The 25,433-nt window shown below is 35.4% G+C and overlaps 1 protein-coding gene across 4 annotated transcripts in view; it reads right to left on the bottom strand.

Moving 5' to 3' along the window:
• Window positions 1-25,433, bottom strand: part of LOC140747938 (neural-cadherin) — a 422,123-nt gene that overhangs the window by 335,943 nt on the left and 60,747 nt on the right. For all 4 annotated transcript variants that reach the window (XM_073080592.1, XM_073080591.1, XM_073080594.1 and 1 more), the window contains exons 3-12: window positions 21,842-22,143; window positions 20,648-20,784; window positions 19,941-20,157; window positions 18,938-19,106; window positions 17,715-18,565; window positions 17,406-17,597; window positions 15,635-15,825; window positions 11,782-11,971; window positions 11,111-11,293; window positions 6,665-6,854 (exon numbers count right to left, since the gene is read on the bottom strand). In XM_073080592.1, coding sequence (XP_072936693.1) covers window positions 6,665-6,854; window positions 11,111-11,293; window positions 11,782-11,971; window positions 15,635-15,825; window positions 17,406-17,597; window positions 17,715-18,565; window positions 18,938-19,106; window positions 19,941-20,157; window positions 20,648-20,784; window positions 21,842-22,143 — 2,622 coding nt within the window. The remainder of the gene's footprint in view (window positions 1-6,664; window positions 6,855-11,110; window positions 11,294-11,781; window positions 11,972-15,634; window positions 15,826-17,405; window positions 17,598-17,714; window positions 18,566-18,937; window positions 19,107-19,940; window positions 20,158-20,647; window positions 20,785-21,841; window positions 22,144-25,433) is intronic.

Below are 25,433 nucleotides of genomic sequence, written 5' to 3'. Positions count from 1 at the left end.
TAAAAGTAAAGGTGAGGCAAAAAGGAGCTTTAGAGAAAGTAACAAAGCCTACTTTTTCAGAAATACTTAGTGTTTCATTGTGAAAATTTTAACAACCGTACACGGAGGTAGACGAAATCGGAACTCCGGACTATCTCGTTAAAATATAATTTAAAAGAATTTGGTAAAACCTCCCGATTGATTTATTTTCAATCTAATCGGATTTCATCTTCCATTATAATTTCTTCCACTCCAGCTGTTTTGATAATTTCAAGAGGATTGTAAATCATAAAACCCGAGTAGTGCTTAAGGTAATATAAATCATACACAAATGTACATTCTGTGAAACAATCCAAATATTTGTAATAACACTAAAATCCGAGAGACTGGTGGAGACATTAAAAACCAACATAAAATTGGAAGAAATGGGTGGGCTTAGATGAAAGTGGTTTAAGGAAACGTTTTAGAAAAGCTGACGCAATAAAAAGCGTAGGCATTTCGTAAAATGACCGTAAGACATTAAACATGGCTACGGCTTCCGTATTGGGTCAATAAATCTCAATAATAGATTGACCAGCCTGTCCGTCACTTAGTCTATATATAATTTTGAATAGACTGTTCCATTTAGACATTGCATTTGAACCAAAAATATCCAAGTTTAATATTAGTTTTGATAAAACTATTTGAAGTTATTTGAAGTCTGCGACCTCCTTATATTCAATTAGTTACCAAATGGGCCTGATTTTAAGTATTAGTAATTAGATTTTTTATTTCCATTTCGGTATACATATAAAAAAGTAATACAGTACCTAATACAAAACGATACCTAATGCCGCCAGATTAAAAATCTGATTTAGTTTTTTATCTGAGAGCTGTGAGCACTTCAGACATTAAGGATTAGAAGCACTAACTTCAAAGTACAGACCATACTTTTATGGTTATTACTATTTTCATTGTAGTAAGAATCTTGTGTTATGAATATGCTCATCGTAGTCGTTATAGTAGATTAGACGCATGGGACCCCTATGGCTCAGGCGAACTTGATTTTTACGATACGATTACGATACGATACGATAGAATACAGTCTATCGATCCAGCAACCCACGGTGTGATTTGGTGTTTGTTTCCAATTTTGAATCCTCTTTAAACGTATTAAGCGATCATTAGTATAAAATACTACCTACGTCACTCCTTATTATCAAGAAATCCTATTTATAAAATAAGGTATTCAGTAAACAAGGTTTTCAGTATTTTGTTTTCGTACCAATCAACTTCCTTACCCATTATTTTTCAGTGCCGTAACCTTTTTCGAGATGAGATCACTAAAAATCGCAAAGCTTTTATAGAACTGTTTATATTCTACTGCCACTCAATGTTTACATTGGAAACTTTAACTAATCTCATTTTATGGCGGAAATATTTAGAACTACATATTTTTAGTACATTTCCTTTGATTAAAACTGATTACTCTTTTATATTTAATTATGTAACTGGTGGCTAACAATACATACCACTCTGTGTAAAACCTGTTACACAGTATTAAGCGTAGGGGAGCGGCTTTGTTCTACAACCTTCCCTAATGACTATGGGAAGTAATCAAATTTTAGATTGCAAAATGTCACGTGCATACCGCTTTTGTGAAGCGTAAATGTTGCTAATTATATTACACGTGTGTGTGCTGCATAAAGATTCGCACGTCGGTCGACTTATTTACGTATACAAATGTATAGGAGTGTTCTTATCAAATTACTGGTACAGCACTCCGTGTGTTTGGTGGCCAATACGATACAGTATCATTTTTGTCGTGTAGTAATTAAAATAAATATTAAAACTCTTAAAATCTTAGTCTATTTGTTCATTTACTTAAGTCTGTCTTATCATGGCATTTAGTAGTGGAAAAACTCATACCTAAATGGGTAAGAATTTATCCCGTTATCGCATTGAAGTAAATTTATACCATTCCCTAAGTTTAATCATAATCACCAGCTTTAGAAACAAGAACTTTCATCAAACAGTTTAAGTCTTCACGTAATACAAACAATAGTTTCATAAAGGTATTGACAGTTATACGAAGTCTGATAAGCAGAAGAAATAAAACGCTTCAATATATAAATAAACATTTGTTTCATATCTTCTACCTAATTCAGAAGTATGCTAATGCATGCTTGTCATGGATACGCAAGCTGCTTGTGTCACACCCGGTAGCAATATGCTGAAATTGCCACCAGGTTTCGGTCATGTACACAACAACCCACCCCACTTGAAGCAACCCCTAACGCGCATTGCAATAACCATTATCATTGTCGGATTACTCGTATGAATTTCCCCTAGGAGGTTTAGGTTCAAATCAAGTCACGGGCGTTATGAAAAAATAATTAAAACACCTTCTATTTATGAAAGAAAACATTATGAGGACTATCACTCAGTTCCACAAACAAACTGTACATTAACTTAGTTTTTATGTGATCGTAAAGCAATCAACAAACCAACTTTCAGCGAACCTGAATTATGTAGTCACTGCAGGGAAAACCAACCAAATTCTAATACAGTTGCGGCTCAAGGTAACTAAATCAGAACGCCTTATATTTGAATCATCGAATACTAACCATTAGTTCTATGCAACAATTTGAAGGAGGAAATAGGACTTTGGTTGGTAGCACCTCAGTTGATTCAGGAATTCTATGTTACTATTCTCTGAATATAATACGATATATTATACACCGTAAAATATATATAGGTACAATATACTTCGAAGGTGGTAGAATGGTTCGTCTCCAGCGGCCACTACCGCCACACCTATTTCTGCCTCATAACAGCAGTGTTAAAAGCTGCTATGCTCTGGATTGAAGGGTGTGGTAATGGAAATATACTTTTCCAACGCGTTCCAGCTTAGTTAGTCTTCAGGGGTAGCGGCACATCTATGACCGACTTCAAGTAGGAATATCTAATCCTATCTGGGTTGATTACAGATGGCAATGGGCGGCAGTAGCCACTTACCATCAGGTGGACCATGCTTGTCTGCTACTCCTATATTTAAAAAAAATGTTCCTTTGTATTTATGTACCTATGTAATTAATCTAATTCCATATAAATGTTCACCGTAGTAAATATCGAACGCCAAAGTATTTACATTCGGATCACGTAAACAAAGATAACTATGGTTTTACGATCGGAAAGTAGTTAGCCCGATTTTATTGAGTCGTTCGTGTTAAACGTATTACATCAAACTGTTTAGTCGTCACCATCTTTATCAAGCCAGAACACGGAATGTGAATCCTCAATGATAACGATTTAAGTCCTAGGACTTTAAATAAGAATACTTCAATGTTACGTATGGTTTAGACAAGGAGATTAAATATAACCCCAGGTTAAGCAGATTTGTTACACCTCTAAAATATTATAAAAATCTTACAGACAATTTTCCGCATGTTCAAGCGTACACGTCTTCTTTTTCATTGAAACAAATAATCAATTTTTAACGGGTTTATGACTTTAAAATATCAGAGATATACAAATAACGTTACGTGCTGTAATCTGTTTAAAAGGATAAGGCGAGGAAGAGACACTTATATGTGGCGTTTCAAAATAGTCCTCCTCTAAGCTTAAATTTAGACTGAAACATATTTCCATGAGCAGCATGGCCACTATCATTCAGGTGCATGCTCGTTTCTAATTCAAAATTTAAAAAGTGCGTACTTGTGTTTCGAACCTCGGACCTTAAAGGTAACAGTTCGATATCCCGCAAATTGTTAGCAGGAAGATCTATGTAACTGAACTGATCTGAACGTGCAATTATGCGCGTAAGACAGATATTGGGATGAGGTGCTTAACCGGATTAAGCTCCGAAGCGCGGAGGTTGATTATGCCGCTACTTGATTTACGATGACGCGATACAGTAAGGCGTCGCAACCGCCTTCCTAATACACTACCTACTCGAAAACGGACAATTTATGGTGTCACACGTACCGATACAATCAATTCTCGAAACCGGAGAAAACAGTGTGAATTATGAGACCCTCATCTGTCAATACCCGGGAAAAGGGTCGGGTAGTTAAAACGTTACGTTTGCGCAAGGAAGGCGACAAAGGGAATCCTCAAGCCTAGGAACCTTAAGAGAAAAAATAGTCATTTAAATGCGGGTCACGGCAGTGATTAGCCCTACAGATTCACCCAGCGAGTGACAGCCGACCCTGTTTAACCCTACGGCCCTACATCAACTCGCTTCTAGAATATTTATTCAGGTAATTCATCTAAAGCTCTTAAGTCACAAAGTAGCCTATCTAAAAGTACTTTTGCTTTCGGAGGACCACTTAACAGAAACAGGATTAAAAAGCTTAAATTTAAAAGTAATTTACTCCACAAAATTTTAAAACTAACTAAAGAGATTCAGATGAAATTTAAAATATAACTCAAACCTTACTTATTAAACTACTTAAAACAACTTATGGGTCTGTAATAAAAATGTCCGGTTTATTAACATTATATGGTAATAAGCAGATAATAGTATTGTCTATAATAATTTAATATAATATTTTTTCTTTCTGTTTAATTGATACCTTTATAATTATAGCTAATCTTAACGGTATAACCAATGACTAGGCTCTTAGAAGATAAAACATGTCTCACGCAGGCAGAACCGCGATCGAAGACTTGTACACGAACCCACGTACAGTACCAGACATACATGCAACAGGGGATGTAATAATTTATACAGAACGTGTACTCGGGGCAGGCGATAAGATATTCAGGTTTAGAACCTATTGAAACCGACAATTTATTGCCTAAACAAGGTATAAATATTTTTTTACTGGTACTTATTTAAAGTCCTAAATGCCAATACCCACACTTACATACTTCACAGAAATTAAGTGGTTTTGTACATAATATATTTCTAATGACATAGGATTCTTTAAATCTCAAGGATCAATATAATAGACCATTACCTAAAATCAAACATTTGATGAAAATTAAGTTCCTTCAACTTTAAAACCATTAAAATTGTTGTTATTACATATTGTACCTTGCTCTTCTATTGTAACACTTATTTGTACTATAATATTTTTGGCTAAGTTCCATGGCTTTGTGGATTACTTCCTGTAAAGACTGGTAGCAAAGATTACAATATTAATACGTTTTGTTGGCAATGTTGGCTGTCAAATTCGATAGTAGTAAAGGCGGTTTCGTACTCGTAGTAAAACGAAAAATACGTGTCCTTGCGTGGATTAAATATTCAATAAGTAGGAACTAGGCTACGTTCGTATTATACTTTAATGAAAAAAAAATCGGTTGTCTGTAAAGTCGGTTTACTGACGATAGTTGAACGTGACAACGTCATAAGAAAATACTGATGGAATGGTTGCATTTTTCAAAAGAAAATTTTTAATTTTATTTGTTTGATAGATATTTTGTATGGATATAGAGAAGGAGGTAAATACGCGGAGGCCGATTGTGCCTCTTTGTCGCGCGTTCTGCGCTCTCGCTTGCACTTCAAGCCTAAAATGGAACGCCTCAGAGCGAGGTAACGCCGCATGAGTCATGTTTTTTGGTGCGTGCAGCCGGCTTCATCGAATGATAAGACGTTGTCACGTAATAAAATAGTTTAATATCATTTTAAGGACCCTTGTATAGGTACCTATGAATTTAAATGATATTAATGAATTGAAATTCTTTTTTTCCATTTTTTTATTCTTATTTAATGTTTTATTAAAAAATAATTAAAATTCGCTTCAAAATTTATTTAGGATCGGTAAATATTAAATTTACCTCATAGAACTTTTAGTTTTATTTTTTATTGGAAAAAATCCCAGATAAAAATACGAATATCACACCCAGCTATAATAATAAGAGATCTACAACCACACAGAAACGCGTCATAGGACTGTAAAAACCGTACTTGGCCGTTTGAGGAAAAACGAACAGTTACAATGACGAAATTAAAAAAGATTAGGGATTGCCTTTTTACGATAATGACCGGAATAACGCTTTGAAAACTCTCGCCAAGAAAATGTTTATTGGTCTGCGTTGGTAGATAACACACAAACGAATTGCGTGCATATCGGACTTTTCTAATAATTTCAAAACGCATACATATCAATTTCATAGAATTAAGTCCTTTTAGCTACAGCCAATATAAAATTATCCCTTTTTCAAAGAATATTTAAATAAGATCATTGGTGGAATTCAGTAGAAATATATGTATGAGTATGGTCATTAAAACGGCGACAAATAACATAAAAACAAAAAGCCAAAAAATAACCTAGCGCAAGACTTTTGTCTTTTTATTTAACAGCGTTCATAATTTCGTCGTTTAAAATACACGAGGGTTCGATGTAATTGCTTTGATAAGACATCTTTTTTGTAATATAATCAGTAAACGAGCATGTAGCTCATGTAATGTTAAGAGCACAGTGTAACTGGCCCTATACAAATGGACCCTCGTTCCTAAGATCGATCATAGACGCGATAATGCCCCAAAGGACTAAGTTAGCTAGACTAAGGCCTTATATTAATATATCCTAACCTTCACCTAGACCTTCCGAACTAGAACAAAGAAGCTATCACGACTTACAAGATAGAAACACGTCTTGCGGTAAATCTACCACCTTCAATGACTTTATCAGTCTTCCTAAAAATTTTCAATCCCTTAAGTAAAAACTTATATAAACTAATATTAGTCTTCACTAACCTGAATTTGGCTGGTTGTCGGAATTGGGCCGCGCCGAGGGTGCTCCGTCACGGGCTTCCACCTCGAGGGCGTACGCTCCCTGCTTCTCCCGATCGAAGACCACCTTCGTGAAGATCTCGCCAGTCTGCATGCTGATTTCGAAGAAGTCCTTGCCCTCGTTCCGCGGTGAGTCCACTATGTAATAGTAGACCTATAACAAAAAAAAGTTTTAAAACATATTGTAATGCCCCAACTACTTTCATGGGCAACTTCTGAGCAAGGGAACTTCCCTAACTAAGGAAGGCATGAAGGATGAAGCATACTTTACACCATGTTCCATTACAAATTACGGGGCCAGATAAGATCGAATGTGCTTAAGTCCCCAATAAGATCGAAGGACGATAAGGTTTAACTGCTATCCAATAATTACACTAACCGGTACCGAAGGATAAATATTCGAAGATGTTAGTGAGTGCTATAGATATGTGTACTACCTTGATATCGAAGTAAGTCCCCATTTTCGAAATGTTCGTACTTAATTAATTATAAGTCCCAGTATTTCATTTTCAATCAAACTGAACTGTAGCTCAAATTTAAATTTAAAGTTTTCTAATCAATTCGGACTTGAAATTAATTTCAACGCCTTTTTTCAGCGTCTCATAGAGCTAATTAAGCGTTGCGATCTATTACTTTCTTTTGCAGAGAAATTTTATTCTAAAGCAATTAGCAAGTCAAACAACTTACAAGCAAGAATCTTCTCTCAAACGGAAATTAATACTAAATGTATAATAAAAAGATTATTTATGTTTTCTGATATTCTTATCGAATTAGTACTAACAATTAAAGTATAGGTACTTATATAGCAGACTGGATTGACTAAGGAGATTGTAACGATTATCAACATCAAAAACATTTTTACGAACCATTTTTTAAATGACAATTTTTTCAATGCTTTTTACTAGTTCAAATTTCTTAGCAATATAAGTTTTAGTAGGTACGTGTAGCTGTGTCAGTGGGATGCTGAATTAAGATTACATATTCAAGAGATTCCGAGGTAACTTAAGCAGATACCTTGTCTGTGATATGTAAATGAAAGCTGTATTCAAGTAGCGCGTGTACAGCGCACTGAAGCTTCTCTTTTAGTCAAATACGAGCACATACCCACATAGGAATTGAAAGCAATGAATAATGCCAAATGAATGTTTATAAGAATTCAAAGTATGTTGTTCCTAAACATACTTATTATACGTGGAAATGTAAATTATATCAATAAAATTACTACGGGCCTGATTCCAATTATAATGTAAAGTTTATTGTGAGTGTCATTATAACATTATTCGTAAATGATTATTCATTATCTATAACGCCTATTACCAACGTTAACATATGTAAGCTCATTATTCCTGAAATACTATTTTATATAATAAAAGATTCAATTACAACTTCATTATTTATTTTCTCTGACAATTCATTCCATGACATCTTTTTCTCTCAAAAAACATAATATCCTTCTTTCTTTTTATATAGTTTCCCGCTACATTGTTCCTCACCAGCAATTAATTAGACTCTTATTAACATAAATTAACTAAAAAGTATTGTAATGAAAATATACCCTTAAACATAAAAGCACATGTATACCTACAAACAGAGTTGTAAATACAACGAAAGTTAACTTTTAGGCTTGTGATTTTTTCGCGTAATCCTCTTACGAATCAGGTCCAAACAAACGCGACGCTTGTCAATGTTTAACTTTCACATGAAATGGAAATAAAAATGATAAAAGCATTCGAAAGAGCGAAGTAAATTCGATACAACGGAGTATGAATATAAAATAATATTTCAACATTACGCTCGAGTTGCAGGAGGATACGTAAAATTATTTATCCTAGCAAACCAATCCAAAACGCAATTGCAGCGAACCGTAATTGCATTTTTATGTCCACAGGCTGCCGAATATTACGAACGTCATAACCGTGAAAATTGCCTCACTTGCACACGTATTTTGTACGTAATATATATAACTAGAGTAGTTTATTTCGTCCCCGATTCCAGTAGCGCGGACAACACGAGAATTTAATAATAATCGCATCGGTAAAATTTAACAACGGCACTGAAAAGTTTAATTATTTTATCAAATAAATCAGCACAATAAATAATACCTACATAACCAAATTTTCTTGTTTGGATGGAAAATTCTGTTAACGGAATTGTAAACGTGAAGTTATTATAAACTTGTAGGTACTACCTCGCTGAGGTAGGTTTTCGTGTTCGAAATGTAAGCACAATTTAATATTTCAATATTTTTGACAGCTTAATTTGCGCTTGTTAACGTTAGTGAACAAAGTACATTTTTGTGAATGTTTATCCATTGCAGAATATTAAAATTATCACATAGATATAATACCTTTATATAGATTAATAGGTCTCAGAGGTCATCCTATTTAGGCATTGCTTAGTAATCCGTACCTACATTATTTGAAATACTTCAGTTATCACTCATCGCATTACCAGAAACGCGACGAAACCATATTCCCAATGATTTTACTGCCGTTTCCTAACACAATTCGTCACGGAGCCTCATTAAATTCGTATGAAATCCAAAGCGAAACGCCTCGCAAATGATTACTTCAGATTTCGTAATCCCTAAAGCAAACCATATTATACGCTAAATCCTTTAATGTGAGACGGTTTTTGGGTTTTCTTCATTAAGCACGTATCTTTTATTATCTTACATTATTTGTTATTCAAAAGTAGGTTACATCTTTAAAATATTCAGTATTATTATGAGTATGATTATATATGAGTATTTATGATTATCGAGTAACACTAAAAGGTACTATAAGTATTTTAACTAAAAGTATATTTCACTAGGAGTTATTAAAATATATGATTATTAATATTGCGTTTTCGTGTATATGTTATGAATTAAACGTAGATAATTACTTCAAGAAAATGAGATCATTTCGACATTGCTATTACAATACTGTGTCTATCATATTTTAATCAGCTTCTGAAAAACCATTGAATTTGATGCGCATTTACATTATCCTGTCAGTGAACGTTATAAATAAAAGGAACTTGTCAATACTGCAATACAAATAGATATACCGAACATAACAAATCTTTTAACCCTAGTGTTTGAAACCTAGGTCAGCCGATCAGGTGCGAAAAGATCATTTCTCTTTGTTCTGAACACGTAGTGGAAAATAGGTTTTGGTAAACATTTGGTGACAATTGTCTTCGTATAGATAAATGATAGAATTAATGAAATAATAATAACACTCAATGCTAACTATCTCTTGTTACAAGCAAGATATGACGAAGTTATATGACTTTGATATTGTATATTGGTATTTAGAAATCTATCTTCGTCAAATTAGTTCCCCTTCTTAAGTTCTAAAGGGAAGAATAAATTATGTTAAGGTTCATGCATTCCGGTGGTCTTAACTGATGTTTTAGGGCACATCAGCGCCAAAATATAAATAATGTCTATTTTCGACCTTAATTATGTGACTAATTAAGACGAGCAGCGTAGACGGTATTACTAAAGCATAATAATAGATTTGTACAATATCGATACAAAAATCTTATTGGAGTCTCATTTACTGCTCTATAACTCTACTGACATTAAATCAGTTTTACTAAATATCATCGATATTTTTTAAATCGTCGCACCTCTCTTATAAAATGCACCTTGTATTTGTACATAATAACCATAGTATATATTATAGTTTATCGCCAAATCTTACTAAACTGTTCATCCCATTTCATTCGAAAAGGTACTAGTGGCGCCCCGTTGTGGCCACCAGTCGAACAGTATAAACTTTTTAGGTAACAGCGCCATCTGGTGATGCTCAATGGAAGACATACAACGCTACGCTATTGCAGTTCCAAGTCTGTGTGTTACGTTGAACAGTTAATAATATGAAACACAGATGTCACTAAATAAACCTTTCTCAAAATGGGCAATAACGCCCTCTCGAGGACGCTGAGGGAATACAGGCGGGCCCAGAAGAAGCTCCAGCTTATTAATATGAAACACAGATGTCACTAAAACCGTCTTTCTCGAAACGGGCAATAACGCCCTCTTGTGAGCACTGGGGAACTACAGGAGGGCCGTGGGGGACTACAGTATGGGAGCTACTGACGCGGTTTAGGGGCAAAAGCTAAATCTTTCTAATAGTTTATTCTGAATGCAAAACTAACTTTCGGCAACATTCATTTTGAGAGAGCTTTGTAACTTTTAAGCAGAAATAGGCCAAATTAAATGATAGGTACCTCCTGTTTTTATGAAAGTTAATAAATCGACTTGGGACAGGATGACCTGTTATCACACAGAACGGTATTATAAATATTTAGTCCAAAACTTAATTAATGACAAGAGCTTTTTATTCAGTATTTTTAACATAAACCCAAGGACCATGAATTAATACTGTACATAACATTGTTAAAAGTATATCAACAAACCTGATTATTAGGGAATGTTCCGTCCTTGTCTATAGCGTTGACCTGCGTCACCTTGGTGCCGATGGGTTCCCCCTCCAGTACCGTCTCCTGTTCTCTCTCAGTGAAGAGCGGGATCTCGTCGTTGACGTCTTCCAGCATGATGTAGACCGTTGCCTCCGAAGCCAGTTGTTGGGCGCCGTTGTTCTATAGCAATTTCGTTGTATAAATTATACAAAAACGTTTAATATTCGGATAATTAAGTAAGTAAGTCCTAATTATATCACCAAAGATTTCATTATTATCTTTGCTGTGCAACGAGGAATCTCACATACCTACATTTTCAGGATTTAGTCGTAAAAAGTAAATTGACTTAAGGGGGAAAATAGATAGATTCTAGGATTATAGTCTTTGATTACAATTATGTACTTATGTGAATAGGTAAAACTTAAATATCCGCCTTTTTTCGAAATTAATAAAATATGTAAACTAAGTATTGCTTTTAATAACACTAAACTTATTTTTTTGTCTTTCTAACAGACTTGAGTGCGGTAGTAGCTAGACCTGCGGGCAATGTGTCCAGCCAAATTCAAGTCTTCCAGCATTTCCAGCCGAATGCACGCAGTATGTATAGATAGGTATATTTAAATGCACGCCAGTGCGTTGGACAAATTTTATTATTCACACAAAATTACCTCAACACGAATAGTCAAGTTGTACTCCTTGATGCTTTCGTAATCTAGCGGATGATTCACTTTGATGTCGGCCCACGTGAATCCATTATCAGCCCGTTGTTGTAAGTAGAAGGTGTGGAACTTATTCGTTTGCGCTGTCGAGCCGGGCATCAGTCGATAGAATACTGTCGGGTTGTTCTCAATGCCCGAGCTAAAAACATAAACTTGATGTAGATTTATGACCAGATGAAAATAAGAAGCATCTACTAACACAGGACAACATCGAATGCGATTATAGTTTTGGCTAAGAATGTTTGTAAATAGTCTAATGAAAACAAAATGAGCTTGACATAAAAAGGTTTAAAATGATTGATTAGTAAATTTGATCAATCATAGGATTAGTATAATTTCAACAATAAAAGATTAATTGTACACAATTATATTTATTGAAGTTATAAATATTAAAAAACTGATAAACTTTTACTAATTATGCAAAGCTCAATTTGTGACACCGAGTAATCATGAATATGATGGCATAATTCATAACTTGTATATGAGAATTTCCACTCTATGTAGTCTTAGATGTAGTCGCTATAGACAGCCAATTATGAAGCTTTTCGGCAAAGAAATCCCGTGCCTAGTTACTGCCATTGTAGCTAAAATGGCTGGTTGTTCTACACTATAATTTAAATGTCAAATATCTAAAAATTTTATTGTAGCGACTAATCGCTGTGTTACATCCACCATTTCAATTGTGACTTTAAAACATGAAATTTCTATCTTATATGTAATGTATTAGTAAAGTGAGTTAGTATTTAATTAATTGCTTGTATCCGTGTGAGTTTGAGATGTGTGATTTAGGACGAACAGATAGACAATACAAACGTGAAGTCCGTCTGACATTCAGTGATTGATGCACTATGAGTGACTATGCAATGCATGAACTACTCATTTAGCCCGTGGCACAGAAGTGATGCACATTCAATACATTATAAATAACAATTTGCCGTTAATAACTAAATAATCTTATATAATTCTCTATTTTTGTGGTTGACCCTTACAAAATAACATACACAAACTAAAATGTAATAACACGAATTTACAGCAAGTGTATTAAATATTAGATATAAGTACAGAAATCCAAATCATTTTTAACCAGATAATTTAGAAGAACTTCTTCGTATAGAATTTAGGGAATATAGACTCTTTTGAAAGCATTAAATCTATAAGGACCTACATATAATATGGTTAAAGTTTCTGAAAAACATTTTCAAATTTAATTAAAATTATGAATTAACCAATATTGGCTAGGTCCATATCTATAGCCTAATTAGTTCACTTAAGTACATCGTTATCACCTTAATAAATTGAAAATGTGGTGAAATAAAAATAAAAACAACCTACACACTTGCCGTGTATTCGAGGTTATCTAGTCTTAGCATATTTTGTAAAGATCAAACCAAATACGTTAGTAGGTACAACAAACTGTACTTACTTATAAATTCTTTATATCTATTATAACTAATCTAGCACCCTGTTCTAATTAAAATCGATCGATCTAAATATATCAGAAAATATAATTTTAAAAACTTATAGTTAATTAGAAATTATCTTCATTGAATTTCAGGAGTAAATAGTATTTTGGGTTCTAAACAAAGTATGTTAAAAGAGAAAAGTAAAAATTATATGTTTTATTTCGATTAAACGCACCTATATACTTTACTTAATCAATTATCTTCAATCGATTTCTACTTTATCAAAATAATTTTACATTTCTCAATTTTCAACACGAAACTTCTAATTAGTTAATCTTTCACTGGATTTCTCTATTATGCTTTTTCACAATTTTTCATCTAGCGGAATATCTAGCTTTAAAAAGTCTTGAAAAGTAAGGGTGGGAAAATCATTCAGGATTCCGATAGGATGCTGCAATTAAGAAACCCTCTACGCCTCCAGAAAGATGCAAGGGTATCATATTTTTCTAAATCGGTGAGCTAATGTCTAGCAGTTACTTTATTTAACTTTTAATATGTAGGTTCCATTTTCTTGTCATAATCACTAACTTACCTTAACATCGAAAATTGATGAATTTAAAATCGTCTACCACAAACATAAAAATGTAAAGAAAAGATCGAAAAATGTTTCTATCTACTAAAACATTGAACTAAATTTAATTTAAGAAAATTCTGATTTCCTTTCCAAGACTTGACAAAGTAAAATGAATAAAAATGATACTTATTTCCCAAAGCACTAAGTATGTGAAGGTATATAATATCAAAAACATTAAAAGGAACATAAGACCTACTCTAAACTACGAAATAAAAACACTTATTTCCATGCCATGACTGTTTCGTTATCGACCAGCCGGAGACAACCGAGATAAACGTATAATATGACCCATAATGCACTGATGCCGCATCCTACATGCAATAATAATGGACACAAATTTGATAAATACGTATCCTATCAGTTAACATGTTCCACGTTTGCTCAAAAATATCTATTGATAAAGTTATTACGGACTATTTTTTTCGCGGTAAGTGATTTGTTGGTCTATTTTTTTTCGCGGTAAGTAATTTGTTGAACTTATGAGACAGAGTATGAGAATAGGTTGCTGAGTACCTCACCCTACGAAGGGTATCCCACCCCTGTATGGTTGAAGTGTACAGCGTATGACGTCATCCCCACTCTACCCTACTCGCTTTAAACAGACTACTTGTGTTTCGTAAGTCAACAGTAACGTACGTTATTATGAAAGACTACATATTTACGAATTTTTGCGTCTCAATTTCAAGGATAAAACAAGAATTAATGACCTTGATACGATGATATAAGATTAGTTATAATAAATTTGAAAATACTTAGCATATGTTACATAACATCAGGATAGATGTTGAAATTTGGTCTACGCGCTACATTTGATTCTAATGTATTTTAATTTTATTTTAGTTTGGATCAATAGATATTTTTGAGCATTTTCACAACACTGTGATCCCCGTTCCTTGTAAGCAGTGAGCCCTCTAAATACGCTGGTGTCTCGAGAGTACCGCGAGTAACGATGTATGAGTATATCGATAAAGATCACATCGTACTCAGACCACCAAGTGAGAGGCAAATAATAATGATATTGAAAACGTACGCGACACGCCCGCACCCAACCACCTTGGAACTATCAAAATTGAACTCGAGGGTTGAAATGCCCTTCATGATTAAAGAAAAAGTTTCTAGTATCAAACGAATTCGATGTTCATAGTTATGCTCTGGCACACCTCCCTCTACGGATTTGAGACAATTTTATTTTAACGTTATTGTGACATACTTGTTGACCGCTGGTGATGACATTGAATTTGTGAGCTACATTTAATTCCGGATAAACTGAGAACAAGAACAACTGCAAAAGAAATATTTGATAATGAAACTGAAAGAAAATCGTGTAACAAATAATGAAAAATAATGATTTCTGTACAGGAAAGTGTCGTTTGAGCGTTGGGCGGAGGGCGAGGGCGGGCGCTGCGGGCGCACACTGCGTGCAGGTGACGGGGCTGCGTGCGGTGCCCGTGCCGAACAGTTAGACACGCACCTTGCTTTAACGGACACCACTTTGGCACCCACGGGCAAATTCTCTCGAATGTAGATCGGGCCGTACACCGTGTGATCCCACACGGGGGGATTGTTCGCGCGATCCACTACGTCTATCTGGACCTCCACGGTTCTGGACAAGGGCGGGAAGCCCTTGTCTTGAGCCATAGCCTCCAGCTTGTACGTTTCTCGCTATCGGGGAAAGATTCGATGGAAACAGACAAAACCACGTCGTTAGTAGTGTTAGGGAGTGGAGGAGCGGCGGGCCCGGGGACCCGCTGCGCCTTATACCAACCTGGCTTTCACACTGGTCACTACGGTACCCACTGTGACATTCTCTTTGATGTGAACGGGGCCATACGTGGTCATGTCCCAGATGGGGGGCTTATTGTTCCTGTCTACCACGTCTAATTCAACGTCCACGTCTGCGGAGGAGGGCGGGGCGCCTCTGTCGGAGGCGCGCACGCGCAGTCGGTACCTGTCCCGCTACACATACACGGGTCAGAGGTCAGCGGGGACAAATAAAAAATAACACAACTCAAATATAAACACATAACGTACTGATGGCTAATAAATAATTGAAACAATTAAAAAATAATAATCTAATCGTCATCCACTTTCATATTAACTTTAATGGTCAATGGATAGTCTTATATTATTTTATTTTATTGCAGCAAACAATATCGTTCGTTCGTCGTCCTCTCATTCATGAAGCCAAACTAAAACAAGAGAAGGAAGATACAAAGATACAGCTAGATTACGAAAGTCCACTCACTTCGTCAGCTCCCACGCAAAGGCATCATTCGTGCTAGCTTACTTACTTACTTGCGTATTGTAGCCAATATAAGACTGTGCAAGAAATAAAATCGGAAATAATATATTTATGGTATTATACATTTTGGTATGTACAATAGGAAAGAGACAAACTGTACATTATTGATACTTTTTACAGTAGATATATTTACTAAACTAACTTTAAAAATTAAAAAATAAAACTTAACAAAAAGCAGGCAAATGCATGCAGCTCTGCATACAAGACATGGCGGAAAGGTCAGGTTGTCATAAGAAGGTTTAATGACCTCAAAACGACTACAACAAAACGACACTCATTGTAATGAATATATTACAAACGATGGACGTTACGGTTAACTGTACAAAAATTTGGTTTGAGAACGTAGCCCCTTTCACAGAAGGAATAATGTCACAACTGGCCAGATGGCCAAACTGCCGCACGGGCAATCTGACCACCTCAGATTATATATATAGTAAAACAATTTAAAGGTTTAAACTGGCGCCCTGTAAAAAATTCATAATTATGATGATTACACTAATAAAAATGAGTCCTTAGCATGAGTAGTCGTCTAGCGTGGCAACACAAACAACGAACGGAACTCGAACCGCCCGGTAGGAGCGCACTCCGCAAATAATATCAGAGATTAGTAACAAAACATGTACATACATAATTATAATACTGATAGGTATGTTTAAAAGCGTAAGCTTCTGAAATTAATCAACCGATTACTTACAATAAAATAAATTTCAAAACTAGTCAGTGCGGAATATACAGAAGTGCTGTTACGGAAACTGTACATGTTTTAGAACTAAACATAGGTTTCAACGGTGTAATATTTACAGCAGTATCATTTCGTTCATAAGTATTATACACAAGTCGTATTTATCTGTAGGATAGTTAATGCAAGATGGTGCTGCAGAAATAAATCTTAACGAAGATTCAGTGCGGAGCCGGCGCTGGCGGCAACTCAAACTAATTGTGCTGCAAGAAGAACAAGCCCCCAACGGCTGCGGCGTGGCCGGCGGCCCCGCGCCGCCGTTCAATGGACAACTACTCCTCACAGCCAGGATTGACCCCTCTCCACAGCAATTTACAGCAGCGGTAATTTAGAACTATTTACATTTAAATAAACTTAAAGTATGTGCCAATTGAATCCTAGGGCTTGTAGGTAGCACTCATCCACCAAACTTTATAAAAGTTGATCCCATTCACTCGTCAATCTTGTCACAAGGTCACACCGTTAATCTATAACGAGCATAGATTGCATACTTACATCCAAGGGCTTCTTTAATACTATCCAACCTGATTCAGGTTGAATTTCAAAATATTCAATATCGGCTGGGTTATATGGAGCACTCAAAGTATAGACAATAGCTCCGTTATTATCTGCATCCTCGTCAGATGCTGACACTCTTAAAATATTCGTGCCTATGCTAGCGTCTTGTTTGACGTTCTCCACATATTTCTGTAATACACAATTACCAGTAATTCGTAAATGTTATGCAAAAATGACTTACAGTAACATGCATAGTGCGCTATCTAATAACTATTTACTGATATTCTATTTACAGTGTTTACTTACTTGTCTGTCGAATAAGGGCGGGTTATCATTTACATCAGTGATTTCTACAGTAAATGAACAAACACCTTCAAGAGATGGTTCTCCCTGATCGGTCGCCTTTACTGTTACTGAAACGAATTTACCATCATCACCTTCTCTGTCGAAAACTTTATTCGTTGATACTTCGCCCGTTTCTTCATCCACGGTAAACTTAGTGCCTTTCTGATTAGGTTGTTGTACTATTGAATATTTCACTTGACCATTCACGCCTTTATCTTCGTCAGTTGCATGTACTTTAATAACCGGACTGCCATTTGGAGCACCTTCTTCAACTTTCGGGAAGTACGTAGGGCAGTCTTTGAATATTGGTTTGTTATCGTTTACATCTGTTATGAATACTACAACAACTGCAGTAGAAGTGTGTATAGTAGCATCTCCGTTTACACAACAAGCGCCGTCGTCCATGGCAGTTACATTTAATTCGTATTTATCTCGATCAAGTGAAATAGCTTTATTGTGCAATCGTATTACGCCTGTAATTTCTTCTATTACGAATTGTCCAGAACTTGTGCCTCCTCCAACGAATCCAAAGCGAACATTATCACCATCCTTGTCAGATGCTACAACAGTCGTTACCAAAGTGTTGGGTCCAGCGTTTTCGTCGACGTTCGGAGTATACACTTGTTGAGAGAATTTGGGTTCTTCGTCATTTTTGTTTTTAGTATAAACTCGAACTGTAGCTGTTCCTGTTTTGGCTGGTTCTCCTTTATCTTTAGCTGTTACAACAAATTCATAGTACGCGTTGTTGTTGTCGGCATCCAGTTGCTTGTTGTTTGTTATGATGCCATTGGAGTCGACGCTGAAGTGATCATCTGTAATGTACAACATAACATAATTTAATTACAATTATTGCATTCATATTTCATATCATTATTTTCAAATATCGATGCACACTAGGGTCATCTTTTTTAAAGTGTATTTTTATGTTACCTACATAGACAAAAGATTTATAATTATTTTGTCGAAATGACTGGCCACATTGTCATGAATACCTATAGTACGTTACTCGTACATGGAAAAAAACATCTGTGGCATTTCTTTAACTTCTAAAGAAGGAGGAGATCCTCGATTCGTCTTAATCTTTATGGTAATGTATCGTGTTCCCCTATTCGCACTCCAAAAAATGCGCTACTGACTATTGTATTTGTTACATAAAACCTATGTTATTATAATTTAGTACATACCAGAAACCAGATATTCAATTTCTGCATTCTTCCCGGAGTCTGCATCCATAGCCTTCACCTTCAGGATACTCGTGCCTAGAGGAATGTCTTCATCGACGTTGTGCGCTTGGTAGTCCGGCAGCTCGAACTTGGGTGCGTTGTCGTTGACATCAGTCACACGAATCGTTAGCTGAAATGTGAAGAATACCTCACGTGAATATTTTAACAAGTGGTAAATAATTCGTAATATTATTTGTACCAGATTTTTTTTATATTATAGAGGTAGCGGACGTGCATGCAGGACACCTGATGACCAGCATGCAGGCCACCTAATGGTAAGTGGCTACTGCCGCCCATGGACATTTGTAATCAATCCCAGATATGATTAGATATTCCTACCTGAGATCGACCACAGATGCGCCGCTACCCCTGAGGACTAAACTGGAACGCCTCGGAAAAGTATATCTCCCATACCGCACCCTTCAAACCAGAACACAACAGCGCTTAACGCTGCTATTATGAGTCAGAAATAGGTGTAGCGGTATTGCCGCCGGAGTCGAATCACAAAGGGTTCTACCACCTTCCCTGGTGCGGGTGGTGAAATATAACTCTGAGGTTCGTGTCCACCGACGCTTCAGCTACACCTATTTCTTTATAGTTGCAGTCATGCTTCGATACACTTGTAAGAGACATGCCTACAAAATATAATAACGAAATAATTTTTGAACTTTAAGCGTGTTAAAAGTATTACATATGACGAATCATGTCTAGTCTTTAACAGAGCAGTGTTATAAATTCGGAATATTTTTAACAATCCTTAATATAAATAAACTTCAATTTTTATTGATTAGATTCATAATTATATTTCTGCCACCCATACATCAGTTCGTAGAAATCTACGGTTGGACATAGATCTTCCTTAAAAAGAGAAATTTTGCAATAGTCACCGCGTCCAGCTACGTGTATTACTGGTTGTGATCTGCGAATTAGCACGAAAATGCTGTTTTCTATGTTCCAAACTTACCTCAACAGAAGTGGAAAATCCACCGGAATCTTCAGTGGCCGTAACAACGAGAGAGTAGACGTGAGGTTGGCGTAAGTCTTCGAAGTCCAGCTCCTTCGCCAGCTTCACGATGCCCGAAGTAGGTCCGATGTTGAACGTGCCCGCTCCCTGGCCCTGTGCCTTGAGTGTGTAGCGAATCTCCCGATCAGCGAACGATTTTGCCTTTACTGAGATGATGCTGAAATTGAGAAAATTTGCGAATTAGCGACTGTATTTTATATAAACAGTGTTTCATTTAGTATGTATGTACGAGTAACCTGATTAGAATTAAGGGTACATAACATAGCCTGAATACTAAATCATCATGGTTCTTAAGACGTTATCTCCGAAGAAACGTTGCTTACAATTGGCATTGACAACAGTTTTGGTGTTATATAGTACCTACCAATAGTGACCACTAACAATAATCAAAATTTAATGGTTTAAGTTGGTTTTAATCTAAAAAAGTTTAAATAATAACTGAACTATAATATTGAATTCAGAGATTACAAAAACTTTTACTAACTTGGAAAATAAGTTTATGCGCATTTTGCAGAGGTAAACTCTTTTGTTTTAAATTGTACACTGAATACTGATACACATATAAATAACATTTAATAAAGTATCAAGGAAAGATAATTGCAAAATAACGAGACTTATGGTTCAAGTAGTACTAATTCAAAACTCACTCAGAATCTTTCTTCTGGTTCTCAGCGATCTCAGCTTCATAGCTGGGCAGATAGAACTGCGGCGCGCGTTTACCGCCGACGATGCTCAGCCGTTCTTCGGGTGTGGACTGGAACCGTCTCTCGTCTACTCGACCACTCTGGAAATACGAGATTTAACATTTAGATTTAGGAGAGCATACATGTATTATTTTTTATAAGTTTAAAGTAACAAATCAACTCGTAGTCCATCTGGTGGTCACAGCTGCCCATGGAAATCTGTAACCAGCTCTATCCATATCAGAGATTGTTACATAAAATAAAGCCGATCCTGACGACGTTTTCGGTCTATCAAATTTAATCAAATCACATTTATTCAAAATAGATTCATATAGAATACTTTTTGAAAGTCAACAAACTATTACCGCTTCGGAAGGTGTTTCACTAAGGAGAAGAAGCGGCGCAAGAAACTCCATACGTGTGCAAATTTGCATCTTTTGAAGAGTAAATTATACATAATTTTACATAGTGGTGTATATAATTAATTATTAATGTTGGAGCTGGAGTTGTCATACCATGTGGATTTATCATTTAAGTTTTCCATTTTAGTGTTGTAAGTCAGCCAGGCTCTACACTACATCTAGGTATCCACCGAACTCAGGTGGTCTCTAACCTAACCTAACCTAACCTAACCTAACCTACCCGGTCTAACTATACTGAATATATCTCTTATCATTATAATTTTAACCTAAATTGTGAAGGAATGATAATAAACTTCACCCCATAATTGGATACTTCGAAGTAACTACTGTTACGCCCCAATCGTAAACAAATTAATGTTTGCCGTAGCTAATTGTAGTAATTATGACGCTCCGTAATTATACATCACAACTTAAACAGAAAATGGTTATATTTAATACAGGAAGTACTAATTATATGGTTAGACTCATGTCGTTGCGATAATTATATACGTATTTCTATGGTTGTTATGATCTTTAAAAAACGTATATGAAGATTTAAGAATTTCGACTATAAGGACACTGTTGTTAGTCCCTGTAAAGGTAGACGTGCAGGACATGTGTTGATGTCGTAGACACTGAACGGAGATTAGTGTCCTTCCGGTGTTGCTCGTAGGCTATAGGACACAAATTCTCACGTAGCGTTGCTAACCTTAATGAAACTCGCTTACCACAAAAAATTGTGTTATGTGCTTCTTACCTGGTCCTCAGCCTTGACATACAGCACGTATTCCATATCGAGTTGAAAAGGGTCCGTTCCTCTGGTCCGCACAACTCCAGACCTCTCATCGACTTCAAACCGCCCGCCAGTCCTGTCTCGAACGATGAAATAGTGGATATTGTGGTCGGTATCAGGGTCTCTAGCTTGCAGAGTGAAGACTGGCGTGTTGGGAGCAGCGTTTAACTGCACCACCGTTTGCATGGGCAGAGGTCGGTTGATAAAGTAAGGAGGTTCGTCGTTGACGTCCTTGACGTGGATGATGACGCGCTGGTTGTCCGTATCTGGAAGGTATGAAGTTATTTATAACATAATTTAAGGTAAGTAAATATTTCTCCTCACACTTCTCACTTCAATACTTAAAGGTCAAAACTCAAAATAAAGTTATTATTAAAAGTTATTCCACGTGATTCGCTAACATTTAAAGGTTAAAGTTGGGGTAAACGGCTACGAATTACCAAAACAAATTGTAAATATTTGTTTACAAATTGATCGTTTGAAACAAGGGAAGTCCTACAAAATAGGAAACTTTCAGAGGCAAAGTACAATGTTAACATAACTAGATATGTTTACAAAAGCTGCTAAAGAGAGCAAAAACGTGTTAAAATGTAGTTCTTACACATTCACAGCTCAGTGCAGCTTTTAACAGCGTTGCAAATAGGGTATCCAGGCTTAAGGCCATAGTCGGACATGTTCACATTCACTAAAGTCAGACCGTAATTTCATTCTGACAAATGTTAGCCAAGCAGGTATTAGCCTTAGAAAAATACATAAAAAATGTTTTTTAAAATATAACTGACGACTGTTTTTTTTTGTTTGACAAGGCTACAAAAGTGTATTAGTGTGTGTGAGTTTTAAAACATCCGAATTTTAAAGGTAAATATGCAATATTAATAATAACATGTCCCTGTTTTCTATTCTTAGATTTGGCCACCCTACTTTCAAAGGAAAATCCTATCTCAGCTAGCTGTAATAGTCACACAAAATGTTAGTGAATGTCGACGAGCAAAAACTTAGCGTCGGGACTCCTAGCACCTACTAGCATCTACTTTTCAGCTAATGTTAACGTTAATGTAATTTAGTGTGTTAAGTACAGAATTTTCTGCTTATCTGGAAGCAAATTATAAATGTAGGTACTACATGTAGGTACAACATAAGCATAGGTTAATTACATATTCCTGTGATCACGTACGTTAGGGATTAGCTTTGATGTCTAAATATTTAATTCTAACTGTAGAATAGTAAGCGTATGTGGTAGTATAAGTTAAAGATAATAGTTCTGTGATGTTATATCCCAAATATTGGGTAAATAACACTAAGTGTTGTAGGTTCTCTTAAGTGCTGGTGGAGTGATATTGGTTTAATGACTATTGAAGTGCTTCAGAAATCAATTCGCAAATTTACCAGCTGATTGTCATCATCATATCACGTGGCCAAATAAGAAGATTTTATAAGATGTTTCGGCTACTAATTTCTACAGATACTGTCTACTTGCTGAGAATGGCTAGTAAATTGTAAAACGTGTGTATGTAAATGTAGGTACATTTGTTTATGTTACCGAAGATATTGTATACATCTATATCAAGCGACAAACTCGACAAAACAAATTAAATACTTAGGCAATTAGTTATATTGACTTCCATGCCATTTAGTATCGAGTATGTATCTACGTATAATCCGAAACAATCCGCACGCACACTAACACACATTAAACGATATATCCGCAACTGACCTCAGCCATGCACACATTAAAAATGAATCAATTTTTCAAGTCATGGTCATTCTACAAATCGAGACCCAGATCTCAGAATTCTTTTATTCAGAATATCTACTCTGAATAAAAGAATTCACAACCAAAACCACTACTTTTATAAAATACCCATTATCATTCTCGTTAACACAACATAAAAACAAACAAACGAAAACAAAACAATGAAGCATCCAAAACATAAATAGGGCAAGGTTACTTGGTACTTACATTTGAGTGCAACTGGTTGGTTAGCATGAAAGAAAGAGATATAATTAATTAGTATACCGTCACCAAATACATTTAGATATATAAACTAATACATTTATACATTTTACGCATATATACATTTTTGTATCTAATTAAAGTAGCAGATATTTACGCTCTACCTAATGGTAAGTAGACACTGCCGCTCATGAACATCTGTAAACATACCCTAATAGTATTGAACTCAACTCGGAATTCGGCGTCAGATGCATTGATACTACTAAAGACTAAGGAGGAAAGCCTAGTGTAAGTCTCTTCATTCAACCCAGAACAGAGCAAACTTGACACTGCTGGTATGAGGCAGAAATATGTGGAGCTTCGTGCCACTGGAGATCACACGAAATGTTCTACCATATTTAATTCGTTTTCATTTATTCAAAAGTGCAAATTTCTAACAGTAGCTTTCCGTTACCGTTGGTACACAGACAGTTCAAAAGCTACTGAAACACGAGAGCATCGTCTAAGTAGTTTACAATACAGCATACTTAGCATATTGTGACGTAAATGTTACAGTACATTTAGTTACGTATACAAAGATAATGGAAAAGTAGAGCAACACATAAAAAATAACACCTTTGATTCCACTTACATTTGTACATAAGAAATGCAATTTTTCGTAGCAGATTAGTTACGTATACAAAGATAAGGGAAAGGTAGAGCAACGCATAAAAAATAACACCTTTAATTCCACTTACATTTGTACATAAGAAATGCAATTTTTCGTAGCAGATTAATTACGTATACAAAGATAATGGAAAGGTAGAGCAACGCATAAAAAATAACACCTTTAATTCCACTTACATTTGTACATAAGAAATGCAATTTTTCGTAGCAGATTAGTTACGTATACAAAGATAAAGGAAAGGTAGAGCAACGCAAAAAAAAATAACACCTTTGATTCCACTTACATTTGTACATAAGAAATGCGATTTTTCGTAGCAGATTCGTAGCAAATTAAATATACGAGTTATGTTAAGTATGTTAAATGATATTGTACAAATTGTACGTATACTGCGAATTGATACCATACATTTTATTTGCTGCTTATTTAATAAAGTATCCATAGGGATTTTGAAATCAGTATAAAGTAAAATTTTGGTACGTAATAGAGGTGTAAAAAATATCGTGTTAATTTTTCGACGAAATGAAATAAATATTTACTTTTGTAATATGTATAACTAAGCGTTAATTAACACGACAGAAACGATACGCTCTGTTTATCAAGCATCGTAGGTGTTCCTATGGGATTCCGTGAATCCATAGTATAAATCCAGCATTTTCCGTAATCCTATCCTCCGGCTACCGTTTCGGGCACAGAACTAAACTACTGGACAATCCAATAATACTCACTTATTAATGGTATTTGTACAGAGACTGCAGCTGATCACGAAATTTAACAGAGACCAATTATTTTGAAATTGTAGTGAAAATTTTATTTCATGAAATATGACCTTTAGATGTATGAAGGTTAATTAAGTTTTGTGACCGATCCGATTTTATAATACTCAGAAGAAGAATTTGTAAACTTGCTTTATTTTTATTGTTTGACTTATTATTTTT

Source organism: Epargyreus clarus, unplaced genomic scaffold (assembly GCF_041222505.1).
Source record: "Epargyreus clarus isolate Ecla_fem2 unplaced genomic scaffold, WU_Ecla_fem_2.2 ptg000015l, whole genome shotgun sequence".
Taxonomy (NCBI): Eukaryota; Metazoa; Arthropoda; class Insecta; order Lepidoptera; family Hesperiidae; genus Epargyreus; species Epargyreus clarus.
Note: the sequence above shows the minus strand (reverse complement) of the source record. Positions and strands in the feature narration are given on the sequence as shown.